This window comes from Chelon labrosus (genome assembly GCF_963514085.1).
Source record: "Chelon labrosus genome assembly, chromosome: 13".
NCBI lineage: Eukaryota > Metazoa > Chordata > Actinopteri > Mugiliformes > Mugilidae > Chelon > Chelon labrosus.
In genome coordinates, this window is record NC_140346.1 from 7,167,021 (window position 1) to 7,187,577 (window position 20,557).

At 42.2% G+C, this 20,557-nt stretch overlaps 1 protein-coding gene across 2 annotated transcripts in view; it reads left to right on the forward strand.

Moving 5' to 3' along the window:
* Positions 1 to 1,232: 1,232 nt before the first annotated feature.
* Positions 1,233 to 20,557, forward strand: part of rap1gap2a (RAP1 GTPase activating protein 2a) — a 71,654-nt gene continuing 52,329 nt past the window's right edge. Inside the window, exons 1-2 of one of the 2 annotated variants that reach the window (XM_084558596.1) lie at positions 1,233 to 1,451; positions 4,785 to 4,820. In XM_084558596.1, the coding sequence (XP_084414722.1) occupies positions 1,408 to 1,451; positions 4,785 to 4,820 (80 nt within the window). In that variant the 5' untranslated portion in view covers positions 1,233 to 1,407. The remainder of the gene's footprint in view (positions 1,452 to 4,784; positions 4,821 to 20,557) is intronic. The other variant, XM_084558601.1, reaches the window with a different exon arrangement.

Consider the following 20,557-nt stretch of genomic DNA (forward strand, 5'->3'; position numbering starts at 1 on the left):
TTGCAAGCTGCCAGGTTCAGAAATTGACAGAATGTCACACCTCTGTCAAAAAACAGTAAATTCGAGCAGTCCATCCATCCATTATCTGTATCCACTTATCTTGTAGAGGGTTGACTGGCCTGTCCCAGCTCACGCTGAGCAAGAGGAAAGGTGCACACTAGACAGACCACCAGTAAAATACTGGAAATAGCTTTCCACCTATAATTCAATCCATAAATCTATAAATAATAATAAATACATAAAACTTTATTTTTTTTTATTTTTTTAGTCCATGCGCCAGTGTGTGTGTTTGTGTGTGTGTGTGTGTGTGTGTGGGTGTGTGTGTGTGTGTAGAATAATATGACTCATGAGGTTGCTTGAAGCTAAGCTTTCTTGAAGCAATTTGCTCTTTCACTGCGGTATGTTAACTGTGTGAAAAGTTAACTCTGAAAGTGCGACCTGTCAAAACTGGAGTGATGAGGAAGGGCGTCAGGAAGGACACTCCCTTTGGCCGCAAAGTTTCTATGTATATACTGCAGTCTGGCTGCACAGCTGTTCAGCTCCTCCTTTCCCCTTTAATAGAGTATAATACAGAGAACAGTGTAACAACATTAATCCTGTCTGATTTATCTATTGAGCAACTGGCATATTTTCCATCCTACACAGAGTGTACTTTTAATAAGTCACAAATAGAATTGAAGTGCTAATACAGGAATAGAAGAAGTAATATAGGATCCTAACAGTTATTTTTCTGTATCTGACCTCATGTATAATGCACATTTGAGGTGTATTTTAGTATTTTGCTTCGCTCTTTAAGGCATTTTTACATGTATGAGTGTGAACTACAAGTGACCACTGTATCAGCGTACTCACCAGGGACACACAGTGCAGGAAATAACCACATTTCCTGGTGAACGACATGTGGTCAGACCACGGTAAAAGCCCTAACTCTACTGTATCTATAGCTCATTGTGTGCGCGTGTGTGGGAAACAAACACAGAGAGTCAGAGGGAAGATTGTGGCCCCTCCTCACATTGCTCCTCACATTGCTCCTCCCCTTGACGAATTGTGTATACCTGTATGTGTCAGTGTGTCAGATTGTGTGTGTTTAGGAGCCTGTGAAAAGAAAGAGTGAGCAGCGTTTCAGGAAAGTGGTTGACTGGTCAAGTGGCAAAGTGGAAAACGACAGCTCTGGAGAGGCAGGTGGGAAAGAAGACAAGAAAGAAAGAGAGGGAGAGAGAGAGAGAGAAAAGAAGGCAAATAGAGACAAGACCAGAGAGGCAGGGAGGGTCAGCTGGAGACAGGCAAAGTGCAAGTATACAGAGTATATATAGAGAGTGGGAGAAAGAGACTGACAGCAGAGCGTGTATTTCCCAAAGGAGAGCGGCTGAGAGCGAGAAAGACTGCTGAGAAGTTCAGACTGACAAAATGCTGAGGAGGAGGAGAAGTGTGTCATTTGGTGGATTTGGATGGTATGTTTCATTTTTATTGGATGCTAATATTTCTGTATGATAGTTTGCATTATATGTCTATGCATGCTCAGGTTTGTGCACATTATGATTATACTTCTATGGTGAACAATGCATATTGCGCTCCATAACATGTTAAAATGTGTGTTATCTTGTGCTACCGTTGTGGGTGTGGGTGGTGCAGACAAGTACACATTTTGTCATGAAAAGGAAGGATGGGTGGAGGGTGCTCCTCTGTGTCACACCTCTAACACTTTGTCCTCTGTGAGTATTGTGTGTGTACTTGTGTAGGAATGCACAGTTTCACTCTGTGCTGTCCCCATTTGTTCATTACAATCAACAGGCTGCTTTGTCTCTGCCTGCTGTCTGTTGTTGTTGTCCTGGTAAGGGACAGTAGACACAGCTCTTACCGGTCATGTTCTCCAGCTCTATTGGCCGAGAAGAGTTCCCATGATGCAGTGCTGAGGAAGCTGCCAGGGAGCCCTTTTAGCAGTGAATGCGCTGACACACTTGGATGGAGTGTTTTTGTGTCGGCTCCCTCGCTGGTAGCCGTTCTGACACTGAAGCACCGCTTCAGAGCACTTAACCTTCCCAGCTGGGCTGAGGCAGCGTATCCTGCCAGACAGGCTGAAAGGACCAGTAACAGACAGAGTTAAGGAACAGAACATTATATGTAACTATTGTGTACAACAACCTCAAACAAAGCAGAGCAATTGGAAGAAAAACTGGTTCAACAGATTTTTTCTTAAAGGGGAATAATTTCACAGAGACTCTGATGGCTTTACAAATTCAAGGTTGTGTCGGAGAGAAATTAGAACTCTGTTGTTTCGATGGGAACGGTAGAATCAAGTGGTCCTTTATCTGTGCAAAGGACTGACAGTTAAGATGTATTGGCCTGTACCTCCTTAGTCCTCCAGCTTTATGGAAGTGTGACAGGAAAATGACAGAATATCAGCTCAGCTCATCAGTGTGTCTGAAAGTTGTGTTACTGACTGGAGATGAAAACATTTATCCTCCACAGGGTTAGAGCAACTTAAACAGGGGGATCAAAATAATTCATCTGCCTGTTAATGAATTCATAATGGCACCAACTCTCTACTTGTGAAAATGCCCTATCATTATTTAATTTATTGTGATTTCATATTGAATGCCATGCTATGCTATGCTATGCTATGCTAGGCTATTGTATGATACGATACGATATGGTGTAGAATTCTTAATAACAATATAAGTTGCATTTAAAGCACTGGTCTTATTTTGGGTGCTTTTGGTCTTTTCTTTCTTTAACAATGATTTAAAGCTATATTTAAATCTAAATTTAACAGCATGTAGGTTTCTCTAGTGTATTGCTGTTGAGAACATACAGAATTTAACAGATTACATTTTGTTTGCTGGTAAGATTAGTCACATTGGACACAGTGCGACAGGACACATCTCTTCTTCACTTGCTACCAGTTGGGTTTGATAACAAATCCTGACATCGGGGTGTCCTCTGGAGTTTTTTTGTATTGTCAGTTACAAGCTAAAGATATCAAAATACAGTTCTCTCGAACGCTGACACATCATTTGGATATAATCTGAGATAAGACGCAGACTCTGGCCCCACCGCCGTACACAAAAAAAAAATGTGAACAGTCTCAGATTGTGAGGTGCAAGGCATTAAGCTTTGCTCTAATTATCAGCCTGTCACAAATCTGCACATGCATGTTTTTGGTTCTCACATCTACAGATACGGATGCTGGGATGCCTGACTCAGATGACGAGCAGTTTGAACACCTACTAATAGAAACACGAATGAATTGAAAACCGAAAGCAGACAGAGGCCGAAGAGAAAAGCCAGTTGAAAAATACAGTTTTTCTCAAACAGTCCCGGCCATCGTACAAACATATTCCCTTCAAAAAAGACGCACTGCAGTAAGCTTACACATGTACACACAGTAAATGATAGTATTTCCTTCATCTCTAAAACGTGTAAAATTATAGTAAGATGTGTGTGATGATTCACACACATCTTAATGTGGGTGGGTCATAGTGTGGGTGGTGTATATTTTCAGCTGCTTAGAGATAAATCCTGTGAGAGCACAGGCTGCAGCTCCATTATACTTCAAAAAAGGCGAGCTAATTTGTTGCGGTGCAAGATCAGATACTAAGTGTCAACGCGGCAGAGCAGCAACATATGACGTACAAGCTGTGAAAATGTGTTGTTTGTTTTGCACCATTTCCGTTGGCCGAGGAACATTTGAAGAGTGCGCCTAAGCACATCGCGAAGGCTGTCGTAAACTGCAGTGGCAGTTGTTGCTGCATTAGCAATTTCACCACCCGTTGCTAAATTTAAACTTATTGCCCAGACATTTGAATATCTAGTTTATCTCTGCTCAGTATTTGCTTCTGTGACGCTGCTGCTGTTTCTATGCCGCACTGTTTTTAACATAAACACCTGGAAAACATTCAAATTATATTGAAAGTGTTCCCATTGGATCCTGATGCGGTCGAAAATAATGTGTTTGTCCACAGTGTAAATGCACACTGTGAGCATTGTATATCTCCATGAAATTGATCTGACGCTGTTCTGCATGTTTCAGTGTCCAAATGAATGAGATTAAAGAATTAACGTCAAAGCATCCTCCTTAGAATTGCGTGGTGTAAAGCAACCACTGGCTATGCACACTCACTGTGCACAAAATGTACGAATAAACCTTAAATTCAACCCTTTAACACATAGATTGTGTCTTACATAAGCCTCATCAGCCTCGCATATGTAATTGTTGGCGGTAAACAGCAACTGAACTGAAAAAGTCCTGAATATTAAATGCTCCGATATCCCATGTTTATTGTGTGCACAGTACGTAGTGAAGCATGAATGAACACCGAGACCTCTTGTAACCGGTCTGAGCAGCTTGCATAGAAGCCGGCTTGTTAAACGGAGTCGTCTGTCACAGGGCACGCTCTGCAGTCTGCCAGTGACAATTACACCGACACCGATCTGACCTGTACATGAGCTCAGCTTCGGGCTATGAAAATTAGAGCATTAGTGCCCCAGTGTTTGTAATTAATGCGAGTTTGTGCTGTATGTGAGGAGGAAAATTAGCCACATCTTAATCCACACACATCACCCCTCTCCCCGGGGAAGCTGTGGCCATAAATGTCACTCCTCGCCCACTTGATCTCCTTGTCCCCCAGTGTTTCCTGATGTCTGCAGTTTATGTTAAATAAGAGCGCGTACAGAGGAGAATTTAATTGCTGCTTTGTGATATGTGTACCAGAGGCTTGATCGATAACATTTCCCCCTCTCTCTCTTTATCTCTCTCTCTGCCTTTTCACCTGCTTCTCCTCCAGGATCGACAAGTCCACTTTGTCTGCACTGAAAGCCCGGTAAGTTGGTCATCTAATCCTGCTTTCGTGAAACTCATTTTCTTGTAAAAATTGAGGGATTATCTCAATATCCAGTTAGTAATCTAATCTTTGTTTACCCAGTATGCATGCTGCTTTGACCACATCGCCACAGCTTTGAGCTCCTTTCTCTGCTTGTTTTCCATCACACTGATTGATTCAGACCAAACCGCAACAATCAATCCGCTGGATATTTTACTGGAGCAGCACAAAAACGAAGACATCTAGAAATCAATGAATACCGCCTACTCATATCTCACTCAAAGCACGTCTTCAGCTCAAATTATAAAAGACTTCGGTTTATTTAATTATTCAGCTGTTTTAATGCCTTAATACTTCCAACTTGTACTTGTTGGCAGTTATAAGGGTAGTAATGTGAGGTGCAGTGAAGGTGTTCAGTTGTGTGTAACGGCTGTGGCTGCGCTGTTGGAGGAGCAACCACCACAAAGCAGCAATTTCCACATGAATCCCCTGATTTGTCTAAATCCTCTGTGCTGGCATAGGCTCATAGTAACACGATTGTTAATGGACAAATGGTCGTGGGAATTCTGTGCCCCAGGTTTTTCTCTCAAGCTACATTCAGCCTTCCCTTGTCCTGTGACTAGTGATGTCTGTTGGCTCTGTGTGGAGTTTTATGTACTGTAGCTTGTGGTAAGAGGTGAAAATACTACTTTTGTTACAGTAAGATTCACATTTTTAAATTTAAAATCTTTACATTATTCTCTAAATTGTGTGGATTTCCAGGTTACATAAACATGAGCTAATACTATTCACACATCATCTTTTGTTTGGCTGAAGAATTCAGGGACTGTGTTGCGTCCACCCTATTTTCCAAACCTAAACCTAAACCTGTCTGGACTTTCTGTGCAGCCTATTTTCCGCTTTGATAAGCTGTTCTAGCATCATTTCAGAAAGTCTGCAAAAACATTTACTGCGAGAACTTGAAAGCGTGGTGATTCACTGGCTGCCATCATCACAGCAAGAAGCTCTTCGACTCAGGGCGTTCTGTGTTTCCGTCCTGGATGTTCTAGTTTAGTCTCGGCGGGTGTCGTACTGTGACAGCCCACTGCTCCGACATTGTGAGAATGGGTTAAATTACCCCACAGAGAGTTATATAGTCTAATTCAGCTTAGTGGAATTGCATGGCAATCTCACAAAATGGGTTTAATTCCCAATTGGCACTGAGCAATTTAAAATACATTGATTTCTCTGTTATTATACAGACTGTTTCTTCCAACAGTGAACTGTCACCCTCGCTGTCTGACCACTTCCTTCGTATCATTTATTGGGTGTAATTTATTCTGGTTTGGGGCGGAGGACTAATAACACTTTCGCAGTTGTGCAGTTCTCCTTCATGTGAAGTTCTTGGAGAATATTTTGTGTGAGGAGCGCCTCTTTGTTTAAACAAACCACTGGCAAACCTTGCTGAAGGAGGTTGCCGTGGTGATAAGAGGTGAAGAAGCTTCTGTGTGCATGTGTGTATTTATATTAACTCTATCTGTGTCTACACCCCAAACTCCACTTTCTTTAAGCACATACTCACATAAACAAAGGACCGGCACACGCCTCTATGTATCTGGCTCGTTTTAGTCTGGTTATTTTCTTACTTCTTGTTTTTCTTTTTATTGTATTTCCGTTTAATCATCCCACCTATATCTTCATAGGTGGGATTGCTCAACTGTTGACTCCGTTTATGGTTTGCTTTAGTACCGATCAAATTTGATACACAGGGTCTCTTTAGATTTGCAAAATGAGTTCATTGACAAGATTTAACTCCACATGTTTCATCTGAGATTTGGGATTTTTCTAAATATCTGACACATCAGTGGCAGAGAGCGGATAGAACTCAATGCACTGCAAACAGATAAAACACAAACAAATTAAGAAAACTTCCTCAGCAATCCGACAACGCATGCGCTGCAAATACTGTGGAAAACTACTGAATACGGAAAAACACTGGAAATATGCAGCAAATAAAGAAACGCTTTGCAAGCAGGGCACATGACAACAGGAATGTTTCCATGGGACCCCAAACATTTGAAATCCTTTGTTATTATATTATTAATGCTGTCCGTCTGCAAATCTGCTGTGTACCTCATCAGTGTAATTGTATTTACAAGCTAATAATAATATATACATATATGGCCCTTATTAGGAATCATGTGATTAGGATTTTAAAATAAAAAACACAACTTAGATTTCAGTCCAGTTTCTTACGTCTGACTGGGCCTTTTTGTGTGGAGTTCGCATGTTCTCCCTGTGTCTGCGTGGGTTCTCTCCGGGTGCTCCAGCTTCCTCCCACCGTCCAAAGACATGCTCCTTAGGTTCATTGGTGATTCTAAATTGGCCTGAAATTCATTGTATGTACAGTATTGTACAATGACAGTTAAGAATCTTATCTTATGTTATTTCTATAATATTATATATACACACACAGACATCAAAACTCATAAAGCTTTATGGGTTCAGCCAGGTCATCATCATTTTTGGGGGTCCTGTGGAAACATTTATGTTGTCGTTATGCTACTTGCATTGAGTCTTTTGTATTTGTTGGTATCGTGAGTATTTGTAAGACATATGCTGTCAAATTAATCAAGAACTAGTCTAGAAACATGGTTTGCATAGGAGACAGGTCAACATAGTCTTATTGGAATGCTTATTTTTCCAATCATGCAGTACTATTTACCAGGCACTTAAGACATATAAAGTAATATAAGATATTATTTTACTTAAAATTTTCAGATGTATTTCCAGGGTGTGATCTAATAGAGTGCTTACCTTGGCTGCTGCCTCCTCTATTGGTAAAAGTCAAAGAAAAGTCAGACTCTTTAATAATTTAGAACGAGAGACGCTATGAAAATGCAGGTCTGGGATTCTGCAGCGATAAAACCCTGAGCAGTGCAGATTTGTAGTCGGCAGTATATCGCGCACACACACACACACACACACACACAAACGGGGGTTACTGTCTAGCATGTAAATTAGGACTCATCTGTCGCTGATGCACGCAAACAGATACACACGTGGAGCATGTCTCTCGATTCCTGGCTGGCCAGGTGTCATTAGAACGTCTGCCCTGGAGTGGCTCTGAATATGAATGAGTGAGTCGTGACTCCTGCTTGAGCTGAACAGCACCGACCTGTGAGTATGTGCATGTCTGTATGTTTGATCCTGTTGTTAGATGTAAGAAAACAGTGCAGAGACAAAGACAGTGGAGCGAAGGCAGAGAGGGACAGGGATGAGAGGTTTATTTGATGCTATAAGTGATGGGGCGGATGCATGGATGCATGGGTGCCAGTTCCTTATCCTTGGGATAATAATTAATCATATGCTAATGATTCACAAGGCATTAGTAGTATATAACTACATATAGATAACTATGTAATTTATAACGTAATTTTTGTAATTTTCTTCATCATTTAGCCCCACAATGTATATAGGTGTGTCAGGTTATTGTTCCTAGTAAACTCACAGCTGGTCATGTTCCAGATGTATGACTTCCAGGTTATTCTACTGACTTAGTACATTGTAGTTAGTCTGCTAAGCTCCTATAATGAAAAATGCACAAGGAGGAACTCACAGGAAAATAGAGCACATAAGAGAAGAGGACGGGGGAGGGAAAAAAGCAAAGGTGAGAAAAGGGGCAGTGGAAAGCCGAAGGAACAAAAACGCCAGGTGGATGGCTCACTTCAAAGTTTTGCAACTGAGGGGCAGCAGGTGTGAGGGTTTCATTTTGTTCTCCTCTCCCTTTTCTTTGTGTCCTGGTTCACGGTGTGCTTTTTACTCCTCTTTTGGTCCAGCCATATCCTCCCTCCTTCTCCTCCTGCCTACCCTCTCCTCTGTCATTAACCCCCGGCGTCCCTCTGCCTCTCCTCCTCCTCCTCCTCCTCTGCCCACGGTCACTACAAAGGGATCTCTCCACCTTCACCCGTACGCACAGCACCTCATTAATAACTGCATAATAAACCCTGTTTGTCTATGTGGCCTGAGTGCGTGTGTGTGTGTGTGTGTGAGAGCAAACACATGCGTGTGTTTTGTCTTGAAGTGGTGGTGAGGGTGAGTGAATATTACAAGTGGAAGGACAGGGACAATAGAGGAGAGAGAGGACGAGAGGGGGCAAGGTTGCACCTGATCGGCTTCTTAATACTGTGTGACGATGCCGCGCAAACTGTGGTGAGTAAATACTGTCTTCTAGGCGTGTGTCTGGATTTTTATCACTAGATTTTTAAACATCTGATGTCAGTCCATGCTTCCTACATGTGCCTGACATATTATGAAGACTGTAATTAACTTGCTAAATTGTGGATGCATGAAAAGAAGTTGTGCGCTGTAGACTGCTGCCTCTTTGAACTTTGTTGGGTTTTGATTACACTGCATGGAAGATTTAATTTCACACCTTTTGCATGTTTAATACGTAAAATGTGTAATTTGTTTAATGTATTGATTGGGAAAGCAATGCGTCCCACTTATGTGAGTTCTTATGTAAACTGGATTATCGAGTCCTGCTTATGAGAATAGAGTTGAGTTACTGTGCTAGATATGTGCTGATGGATTGGGTGGCTAAATCTATATGTAAGTATTCAATGGAGATACTTATGTTGACCAGAAGCAGAGTATCACTCTCTTGTTGTTATTATATCTAAATTGAGAGGAGAAGAAATGAGCTTAGCTTAATTTAATAGGGAAACTTAGTAAGTGTATGGCTCATAAGCTCATGGAGCCGAATGTAATAACACAGTGTTGCTTCAGGATATTTGATGCCTCAGTCATGATACAGATCAGATGATTGCTTTGCTCTCTGTGAGGTGGAGCCCCAGACTACAGCAGCATCAGTCGAAAGAGTTGACAAGGCTGTGTCTATAAGGAAGGCAAATTACATCCCTGTGTCGAAGTCTAGCCCCAAGCTCTTATTTAAGAGCCGTTTGTTTTCGGTGTCCTTCTGCATCACGTTATTTATTTTCAGAACACGAGACGGTTTCCGCGGTGTAATGAGCCAAAACAAATTGCTGGGGTATTTTATTTCTCGGGGTCAGTCGCGGATTGTTTTCCCCGCTGGGTTTTCAATCTGGCCAGCTGTCCGCTTGGCTCCTCTGTCCTGTTGTTAACATGCGAGAGTCTGCAGCCAGCTGATGCTAATTAGACACTGATACTTGTCATGTATTATTATGTCCGTCCTCCTCTGTCTTTTATTCCCTTCTCCTCGTCTCCGCCATTCTCTGCTCATTTCAAACAGAACCTAACCTCTCAGTGTGTCGTCCACTCACGTGCGCCTCTTACATGGCTGTGATGTTCATCCTCTGTCCACCTGTGGCGCTCAAGATCAACCAATCTGCATTTGGCTCTTAGTTCGCCATTTTGCCGCTTTATCTAAAAATCCTATTTTAAAAATGACACATTTAAGGGCTAAATAACATTATGAGCCGGCTGGTTGTGTGGACTGAGAGGAAGGATGAGTGGCAGAGACTAAGAAAGGCCCCGGGGAAAACATAAAAGAGGCCCTATTAACAGAGTATGATAAGAGGAGGCGCCTTCTTCTCAAAAAGAAGTCCCCTCCCCTTATCGTAGTCCAGCCTAGTTTTTTGGGGCCAGGTGTAAATGTTATCTGCCTGCCAGCATCATGGAAAAGAGCAAATGGGCTGCTGCTATTTCTGGAGCCTGGCATTTACACTATCTCCTGGTGCACCTTCTATATTGCAGGGAACGATGGTGAGTTGTGGCCGCCGAACAAACACTGAGACCGAATGTCTGCTGGTGTCATATTTACTTTGGGTGATGGCTTATTAAACCTCAAGGCTCTGCTCTGCGGCACAAGGAGAAGAAGCAATAATTAGTCACACGGAGGCTGTATGCAGCCGTAATGAGCTGTCAGCTTTATTGTGTTTTGCTTATTGGAAATGCTTGTTGATGCAGTGTATGTACACAGATACAGTCTGTTACCTAACCTAATATAACCTGCAGTCACTGGCAGAGAAAACGGAGAGGTGCAGTAATGGAGGGCAGAAGTTCAATCAGCTTTTATCTAATAAACAACTTTCCTGGGTGTACATGACTCTAAGCTGAGGTTAATTTGGGAACCGGGGAGGTCAACATGTAACCACACGCGCGCACACACACACAAAGATCTGAGACTGACTCATCCTTGAAGCACCGTTTCAGTTCAGTTCTGTGTACAATACAACCTTAGCCTTACCCATGCGTTGGTTTCCCTCTGACTTTTAGAGGGTGTGAGAAAGCGGCTCAGAAACCAAAACCGCAAGGTTGCAGAGATGTTTTGTGGGAAGTGGTTGAACTCCACCCATCCTTAAGAGCTCAGGGGAGGAAGATGCACTTCCTCTCCTCTCACACCTCACATTCCAGTGAAGTCTTGCCGCGGTGAATAAATAATGTCGCCTTTGCACACATTTAATATTTCTGTTCTGTTCTGTTCTGGGCTGGTTTGGTTTCTGGTCATAAATCTTACACGAAATGTAAGTTCACATATCTGCTGTAACCACGAGAGGGAGCTGACTGCATGTGTTTTACAGAGGGGGCGGAAATCGGTGCACTGCAATGAAAGCAGCTGAATTGACGACATATAATCACTAGAGGGAGCAATTTCTCTATTATAACCCTTGCTACAGTACCAAGGCTGTCCCACCTGTTAACATGTCTACTTGTTGAAGCTGATACTGGAAGCAGCACAACATGACTGGCATTTATCATAGAAAATTTTCACTTTACATAATTTAGTTAAAACAACAGAAAATATGCAAGCTTATCCCTTTACACCGTACTTGAAGAGCAACTATAAGCTGTTTTACACTGATTGTTGAGATGCAATACAATGCAGTACGTGACATCTGTAGGGTTACAATGCAAGACAAGATCCCAGTGTTTTTTCAGCCATACTGTATACAGCAGCCTATAGGGAGCTATGGCTGTTGCCATGGCAGCAAGAACTGATGATCACCTAAGGGATGGTCCAGTATGGTTCATTACCATGGTGATGAGCCTGGTTGTTTCGCCATGTGGCCAGACTTCATTGCCACTGGATCAAAACATAACAAGGGGAAAGAAAATCAGCCTTTCAATTCTAGTGGTTGCCTATAGCGACCATAGTGTGTTAGGGGCGGCGTGACAAGTAACATGACGCCTATGTAGGACACTTTGTGGTCTGTGTAATAACCCAGACTTCTGTAGTGTCCATCTGAAGGGGAGCTTTAATCAGTTCATGCATCTGCATGCTTTTACTACAAGGATATACCAAGATGCCAGGAGGCCTGTGGAAAACAGAGACGACCTTATTAAAGGATGATCATGCAACAGTTGATGGCTTCCACAAGGAGCTTGTGCTCAAAATAAGGTTATGTCAGATGTAATTATTAAGGTGTATGAGAGCAGTCGGAGCTGCACGTTGTTGAGATTCAAGATTTCCATATATGTTCACAGTATACAGAAAAATCGAAAAAAACGTTATTCTCTCTCTGTCATAAGAATAAAAAACATAAATGAACAAGATGATGATCCAGCTTGCCCACTGTATCACCCAAAGTCACGTGACAACATTTTGTATACAGTAAAGAGATGGAAGCTGGATGTGTTTATCTTGTGCTTATCTTAGCATCATCTTCATGAATGTTAGCGTGTTCCGCTTTGGTTTAAAATAACTAAGGAGAGCTGTTTTTTCATTTCCAGTCAGTGGGCCAGGCTAAATAAGAGAAACACTGTAGTGTTTAATTTAATCCTGTTTAACGGCACCGCAAACTACAACCTCCAAACCTCAAAATAAAATCAACATTAGAACAGTGATGAAGAAAATTTAGAGGATTTACTGTTGCATTAGAATGCATTTCACAAATTAGTCACAAACCTGGCATCAATGGACAGGACTCTGAGACACTGGAGGCAATCACTGAGCCCATATGTTGTTGTTTTGTGGTCCCATGGTGAATTAGAAAGCAATTGCCACGGATTTAATAGATGGAGATAATGGTAATCACAATCAGTATTCGGGGGGAACAGTGGCGAGGTGGTTAGCACTGATGCCTCACAGCAAGAAGGTCCCAGGTTCGAATCCATGGGCCAACTGGGCCTTTGTGTGCGGAGTCTGCATGTTCTCCCTGTGTCAGCGTGGGTTCTCTCCGGGTACTCCGGCTTCCTCCCACCATCCACAGACATGCTTGTTAGGTAATTGGTGAGTCTAAATTGGCCGTAGGTGTGAATGGTTGTCTGTCTCTCTGTGTTAGCCCTGTGATAGACTGGCAACCTGTCCAGGGTGTACCCCGTCTCTCACCCGATGACAGCTGGGTAGGCTCCACGACCCCGCGACCCTTAACAGGAATAAGCGGTTACAGAAGATGAATTAGCACAATCAGTATTCATTTTGTTGTGCTGGTCTGGTCACCATCAACAGGAACGCCTGGTTAGTTCTGGGTCGCATTTGGTTGGACATCTCGCAGAGAAGTGCAGCATATTTCATCTTAAAATAAATTTAAAAAAGTAGAGAAAGTGAACACAAACCGTTACGATGCAGCATAAAGTCAAAACAACGAGCTGAAAGAAGCTAAAAAGTTCCGGTCATGTGACATTATCTCATTGTTTTTCACTAAAAGCAACCTGTTGCACATACATATAGTTAATTGATTTAATTTTAATAAATATTTCTTTATTATAGCTGTTTTAAACACAGCAACACATAGAAGTACTGCAACTGATCTTAGAGAAGCTAATTTCAATTTCTCTACCATATGCACAGAAAGTAAAGTAAACCAACTTTTCTTAATGTATGCAATGTTTTTATTCTTTTATTTTTATAATTTCTTGAAATAACTGACACAAATTAACCTGGAGGCTAACCACATAAAACCAAACAAACAGAAACACGTCTCTTCCCTCTCTGTCTCTAAAATGTACTGCCACCAGTGTCACTGTGTGTGCTCTGCTTATTAAAGCAACAGTCCTGTTTCTTGTTACTCTACTACTAAGTCCCCCAGACAACAAGCTGCCTCTTTGCTTTTGACAAATATTTACTTCTTGCCTCTTTCCCTGATGCTGCACACACACTCACACGGAGAGTAGCTGATAAGCGCACCATCTGGACTGAGTGCCGGCTGTTAAGGGCTCATAAAACGGACCCTCACCTATTTAGAAGGTCCCCGAGCGGCGAGCTGTCGAGAACGGGCCAATAGCGCGCACGCCCACCCACCCACATGAACAGTCATGTCCACGTGGGACGTAGGAGGTGAGACGGAAAGGGAGGTGAGAGGGTCAGAGCATGTACCTGTTCTTGTTCTGAGAATCTCTCCGTGGCTGCCGACTAAAGATATACAGAGACTGATTCTGTGAACGTCCAGAGGTGACCTTACAGTTACATCAGTGCTGCTTGATACCCATCTGATAGATGTGTACAACATATCTGTGCTAGGGCTGATATTCAAAAAGGTTCATTGTTTATCACTAGACAGGGTTAAACTCGTGGGCCTTTTGTTAATGTATATTTAAAAGCATCAACGTAATATGATGTTGCACGAGGTTACAATAAACACAGACACACTGCAGTTTAATCTGGCTCCGTGTGATAAATATCATCCTGCTGCCCCAAATACTCTCTAGAGCTCTAAATGTGTATTAATCTGCTGCCAAAAATAGTTCCCAGGCTTTTTCTTCATAGTTAAGTACCCAAGAAATTAAAACACACACACACATACATTTTGGCCACCTTTGGTTCATTGGTGATTCTAAATTGGCCGTAGGTGTGAATGTGAGTGTGAATGGTTGTCTGTCTCTGTGTTAGCCGATAGACTGGCGACCTGTCCAGGGTGTACCTCGCCTCTTTCCCAATGACAGCTGGGATAGGCTCCAGCCCCCCCACGACCCTTGACAGGACAAGTGGTTACAGAAGATGAATGAATGAATAATTCAAATCCCTACCTTCTGTTACCCACCATCTTCTAAATAGTGGATGGTAACAGAAATAGCATTTTATTTAGGAAAAATATATTTAAACTTTTAGGGAAAGCAGTAAAAATACACAGTAACATATTTTTTAAATCTCATTGTTGTCTACCATGCCAAAACTAACTCAGCCCGGCAACGTTACCGTTGGAAACCAGCTTGGGAGGATTTGTTCAGATATGCTCTGCGCCTGCTTCTGTTGCTGATTTATACACAAACACTTGACATAAGCTAGCGGCAAATTACAGCACATCTCCGGAGCATCTGAAGGAAAGGAGAGCGATGCTGTAGCGTGGCCTGGAGGAGTGAAAGGCGGATCAAGGGTGAGAGTGAGCGGAGAGCAAGGAGACAATAAATAACAGGGCAGGGGGGTCAGGTCCTATGCTGAAATTGAACAAACAGAAAGCAGAGGAGCAGGTCTGACCTTCCCGCCTTCCTACCTGGCGATGCTGTCCGCCCCGCACAGCACAGTCGCTCTTAACGTCTAAAAAGGGAGAAGACGGTCAAGATGGTAGTGAAAAATAAAATAAAAAGGATCTGAGGGATGGAAGAGGATGAAGGGACGGCCTCTGAGCCGCGTGCAGAGAATAGAAGAAAAAAATGACAGAGGGCAAGACGTGGGAGCAGGAGGCTGTAAAAGAGGCTTTGCTTCCCTCACTCTTGTAAAGCCTGACCTCTGTGGATGAAAGTGCGACAGTGAGTGAGTGTGACCCTGTGAGGTCATTCTCAGGCTTCCACATGAAAGCTGTTGACAGATGGTTCAAAATGTGATTCAGAAAGCGTTATAGAGCTTTCTATCTATATCCCGTATATTTTTCTCTCACCATCAGAATGTCTCTTTGTGTCAGTGCTGTTGTGTCTTTTCTGACAGAATCACATTACTCTGATTCTTGGCCATAAGTGGACTATATTAATATAGCATTTAGCTACTGCTTATCTCTGGGTTTTATATGAATGTACACACAAACATGCATACACACACACTTTCCCTCTCAGTGCGTCCATTTTGTGCAGATATCAGAGGCAGGGAACAGCGTCCTGTCTCGCTCTGGCAGAGCTGAGCTCAAACCCAATTTTCTTTTAGAGGAATAATTCATCTCCATACGAGCAACCTGCAGATACGACCTCAGATTGTCCTTGCCCGTTTGGCCCGCACATTGTCCCCAGTAGCTAATACGGTAACGGCTTGTGTTGACAGATCTCAGCAATTCACATCCAGTCACCACAAAATCAAATCACATGCTCAGATAGATGAAAATCTAAATGTATTGCGCGGTGTGCACCATTTCGCAAAAAAGCAACGGCTGCTTGTGTGAAATGACCGATAGCAAAAATTAAAAACAAGTGGATGGAACATATGAGAACACCACTCACCGTCCAGCTCTCCTTTCTCACATGGTAGCTACGGTACACATGCTATTTTCAGTAACTGTGCAGACCTATCACTTGAATGTTTTGGTCCGTTTGAAACAGTGGTTTCATGATTTCAGCTCTTGACCCTGTGACTTCCTGAAAAGCTGACTTTTTTTTTATCTTTCTAGATTTTGAAATTATTTGGTTACATGCTGATAGACCAAAACAATGAGTAATGCAGAAGATAAAAAAATATTAAAAAATCTAAATAAAATACATAGAAAGTAAACATCAAGACTGAAAGGAAGATTAGAGGCTGGTCATAAAGATATGCAAACTTAATTTCATCATCAAAATGTAGGCCGCTATCTGAAACACAAATTAATTTGTCAATTAAAAAAGCATGGCTGATCTCATCAGAAACAAAACTCATGTGAATATTTAACTGTTACAGGGAGATTTTACTGGAAGAATTCAGAAAAACAAAACGTAGTTTTGAATCACTCATTGCTCTCGCCACAATCTTGTCACCGTGGAAACACTACATCTTATTCTGCATTCTTGGGATGTGAGAATAATCTGAAAAAATTAGTTTCCGAATGCAAAACATCACATGACCATCACCTCTAAGTTGAAACAACTGGAGAGAATGAGACAATTTTAGTGCACAACTGGAGTTATTGACATTATACATGACACGTGAGACATGATGTGTAAGTAGATGTTACAGTCTTGTCACCTCCAACCTCCATGTCAGTTGGCTTTATGATTATTATGATTAACATGCTGTTTGACATTAATCATGAATCATGGCTGATCTATTGATCTATTTGCTTAGCTCTTTGCTGCAAATACTGGATTCAGTTTCAACCAAAAAGGGGGAAACACACACACACAAAACATACATTTTGTAGCATCTTCATAAAGGGGCTAACTGAAACTGCAGTCATGTGGCCAGTAATGGTGGCCAGTGGCTTAGGCATAAAGTAGACTTCTCATTTTGTAAATCATTAAGCCGTCGACTGATCTAAGTCCAGATTTGAGGCTGCTCTAGTCTATAGAAAACTGTAAATGTGTTTGTGAGAGTGGATTGAGGCTGTTATTTTGTTAACGTATCCCCTTTTGACTGCTGAACTAACATACCTGTTGACAGTTTTAGAGTCAAACACTGCAACAAAAATATATTTTAGGATAAATGCCGATCGTGAATGAGACTAGTGACGTTTGTTTAGTCCAACGTAGCGCCCCACAGCTACCACGGTGTGTACCTTTGCCTTGGATACACGTTCACTTGCTTATTGTAGGTCGTGATTGTGTTTCCAGAACATGGCAAAAGCACATCATTAATACATTCCTTGCACATTGATCTTGTGTATTGGGTTTTAAAAAGGCTTAGAAAGGAACCCATCCTCCAGAGTCTTCAAATGCCTCACCACCGTTACATGTGTCTATAGTTACGGTTGCTAAGCCTGGCAGGTGGTCAGTATTTGGTGATATTAGAATCCAGGACAGTAAACGTCCAGATGCAACGTTACAGACAGATATAGTGTATCAGTCCCGATTTTTATCTTCTGGTCTTTGTCTTCATCTTCATGGCCCATCTATTGCTAACTCCCAAGGTGTGTATTTTCACCAGCATGTGTGTGTCTTTGTGCAACTGTAGGGCGGCCAGCTGTCATCCAGCGTCTTAGTCAACCAAGCAAACTGAGAAGGCAGGAAATTGATTTACCTCTCTGATGTTACACGTGACATTATGGTCCCAGAGGAAGCAGAGAACAGAGAAAAGGGGATGAAAGAGTGGGAGAAACACTGAAAACGCATCTCAACAAAAGAGCTGGACGGAAAGCACAAGACCGCACTAAAAGAAAGAGGTGCAGCTTTTCTATTGTGCCATGCGATGGCGCGTTGCCAAAATGATTTTGAACAGTTGGAGAGTAAAGCCTCATTTGTCTGCTTGTGTTTTCATACCAGATACTCAGAAATCCATTCGCAGTCATTTCGGTGATTAGTGACAGAAACATGAGTATGCATGCTTTGTCTGTGTGCAAGTGAGAAACGGAAAGACAAAACATCACCCGAAGCCAATTTACAGACACATCACAAGGAGAGATAAACAATCATGCCGCCAACGGCCCCGAGTGAAAATAATTGTCTGATGACATTTCTGTCGCAGTAAAATGACAGCGGCGAGCGGAGAGCTAGTCAAGGCCACTGTGATTGGTCATTAACAGTGGACTGTGTGTGATTTGACACTGTAATCAGCACTCACAAAAGGAATGGATATATCTCCTATTCATCGTTTCCTTGCATCACTTATGTCTCTCTGGCCTTGCTCTCTCTGTCTCTCTCTCTGATTTCTTTCCTCAGTCTCAATTCCTCACTTTGTATTCTATAGTATGTCTCATCCATGTGAAGGATGAAGAATATTCTCCCAAGCTATTGATTTAAACATATTATAAAATCCTTCTCGTCAATGCAGGAAAACCTAAACAGTTTTTTCAGATGAAGAGCTAGAAACCAGAGTCATGCATTTGGTCCTGTTCAAACCGGTTGTAATCTACAACTGGCATGTGGTGCTGACAGTTTCTAATAATATGGAAAAGACATCCTCTAAGCCCTTTGTCAGGCTGCGACCAGAGCAGGGTGCACTCTGCCTCTCCCCTCCCGCGCATGCTGGGACTGGCTCCAGCCCCCGCGACCCTGAAAAGGATAAGTGGTCTAGAAAATGGACAGACAGGAGGATGAATGGAAACACAGGCTCTCCATCCCTCCCTAACCTCCCTCCATTATCTCAGTCTCAGATTTTTATAAGACTCGACAGATGTAGGCTGGTGTTTCTCCACAAAGCTGTTACTGATTCACTTATGTCAAAGCAGTGATTTTCCAAGAAGAGATGACGTGATGTGATGAGGGTTCGTGGTCAGGTTGGCGTGCAATTCTTTTTTTGTTTGTTGCATTCAGACTGGAGAAAATAAACACTTTTTAAACGCCCTTATGCGTTTGAAAACTTGACTCAAATCTTAATTAATTATTTATAACATTGCATTTTAACTGAAAGCAACCAGGGAACCTGAAAGTCATTGATTATTAGTTTAAAATCCAAAAAGAAAATGACTGATAAGGCTGTAAAAGTCACATTTTGATTCAAATGTTACAAAATTGTGTCTCAGTTTTTCCAGTTGTGTCTGATAAAGTGTACCACAGTCACCTATCCTTTACTTTGTCAGACACTGATTTTGTTCCATTCCTGATCGTTACAGTCACATTTACCTTTCCACCGTATCATCACCTTCATTGCTCGGGAATGCAGGTTTGTCTGCATGAATTCTGCTGCCCCATCTCATGCTGACAGCATCCAGCCATGGCGTGGTGCACCGGCTGTCTGGCCTGTCTCTCTGTCGCAGCCTATCTGGAGACCAGACACCAATAGTCCTGCTGATGGATCATCCATCAGACACCACTTTTGGATGCTCGGGGGGCAAGAGAGGCGTTTGTAATAGCTGTCTGGACTGTGGTGCCACAGTACGAATGTGTACGTGTTGTTCCTGTTCTCCTTGGCTTCTTTGTTCTGCTCTGAATCTCGCAGAAATTCAGTTACCTTGCCCTGCTCCACACGCACGCACACACAAGCAACGACAGGTTTATGGCTACTTCCTCTTTAGTTTATCGCCCTTATGTCTCATACCCGGTGAAGTATATTGCTGCTTGTGTGTACATGCACAGTATGTGTTACATCTCAGACATACTGCAGCTCGGCGTGTGTACTGTGTTCACTGTGTCATTATCACTCAAGGCCATCAGAGCTCCAGGTGAGCAACTTACTGGCAACAAGTCGCCTTTGACAAAGTTATGTTGTGCAGGCAACCCTGTTTCTATTGGCAATGACCCAAGAAGTTCATATACTGCAGTACTGGATGTCTGTATATCACTAGTCTTCATGCTCGCTGTGTAGTCGGAGAAGGAATCACAGCCAAGTCACTGCTATAATATGAAGTAGAGACATCCAATTTAAGTTCTGCATTATTAATGAGTCACAGCACTTTGGGCGTTTGAGCTCAAATTAAAGTAATAAAACGACAATTTGATATAAATTACCTTTGCTGCACTCTTTTTTCCACTGAGACGGGACAGCTGCGATCAATATTACAGTCAGTTGATGAAAGTGTTTACAGTTATTGCTTTAAACACCAGGTGGCTGATGTGTTTTACTTTACTATGGCAGAATGTGCTTTAGTTTGAGTTTGCCTTTCTCTTTTTTTATTTATACACCAAGATTTCTAACCAATTTGTTTTTTTTTTCTTTCTTTACACCCTTTCAGTACTAAATCTGCTGTTATGCTTTGACAAGTCAAAATATCATAGTGTTGGAGATTGCGGTTATACAGTATAACATACAACAAGGACCTTTTCATGCTTTAAGGTTCATATTTGCT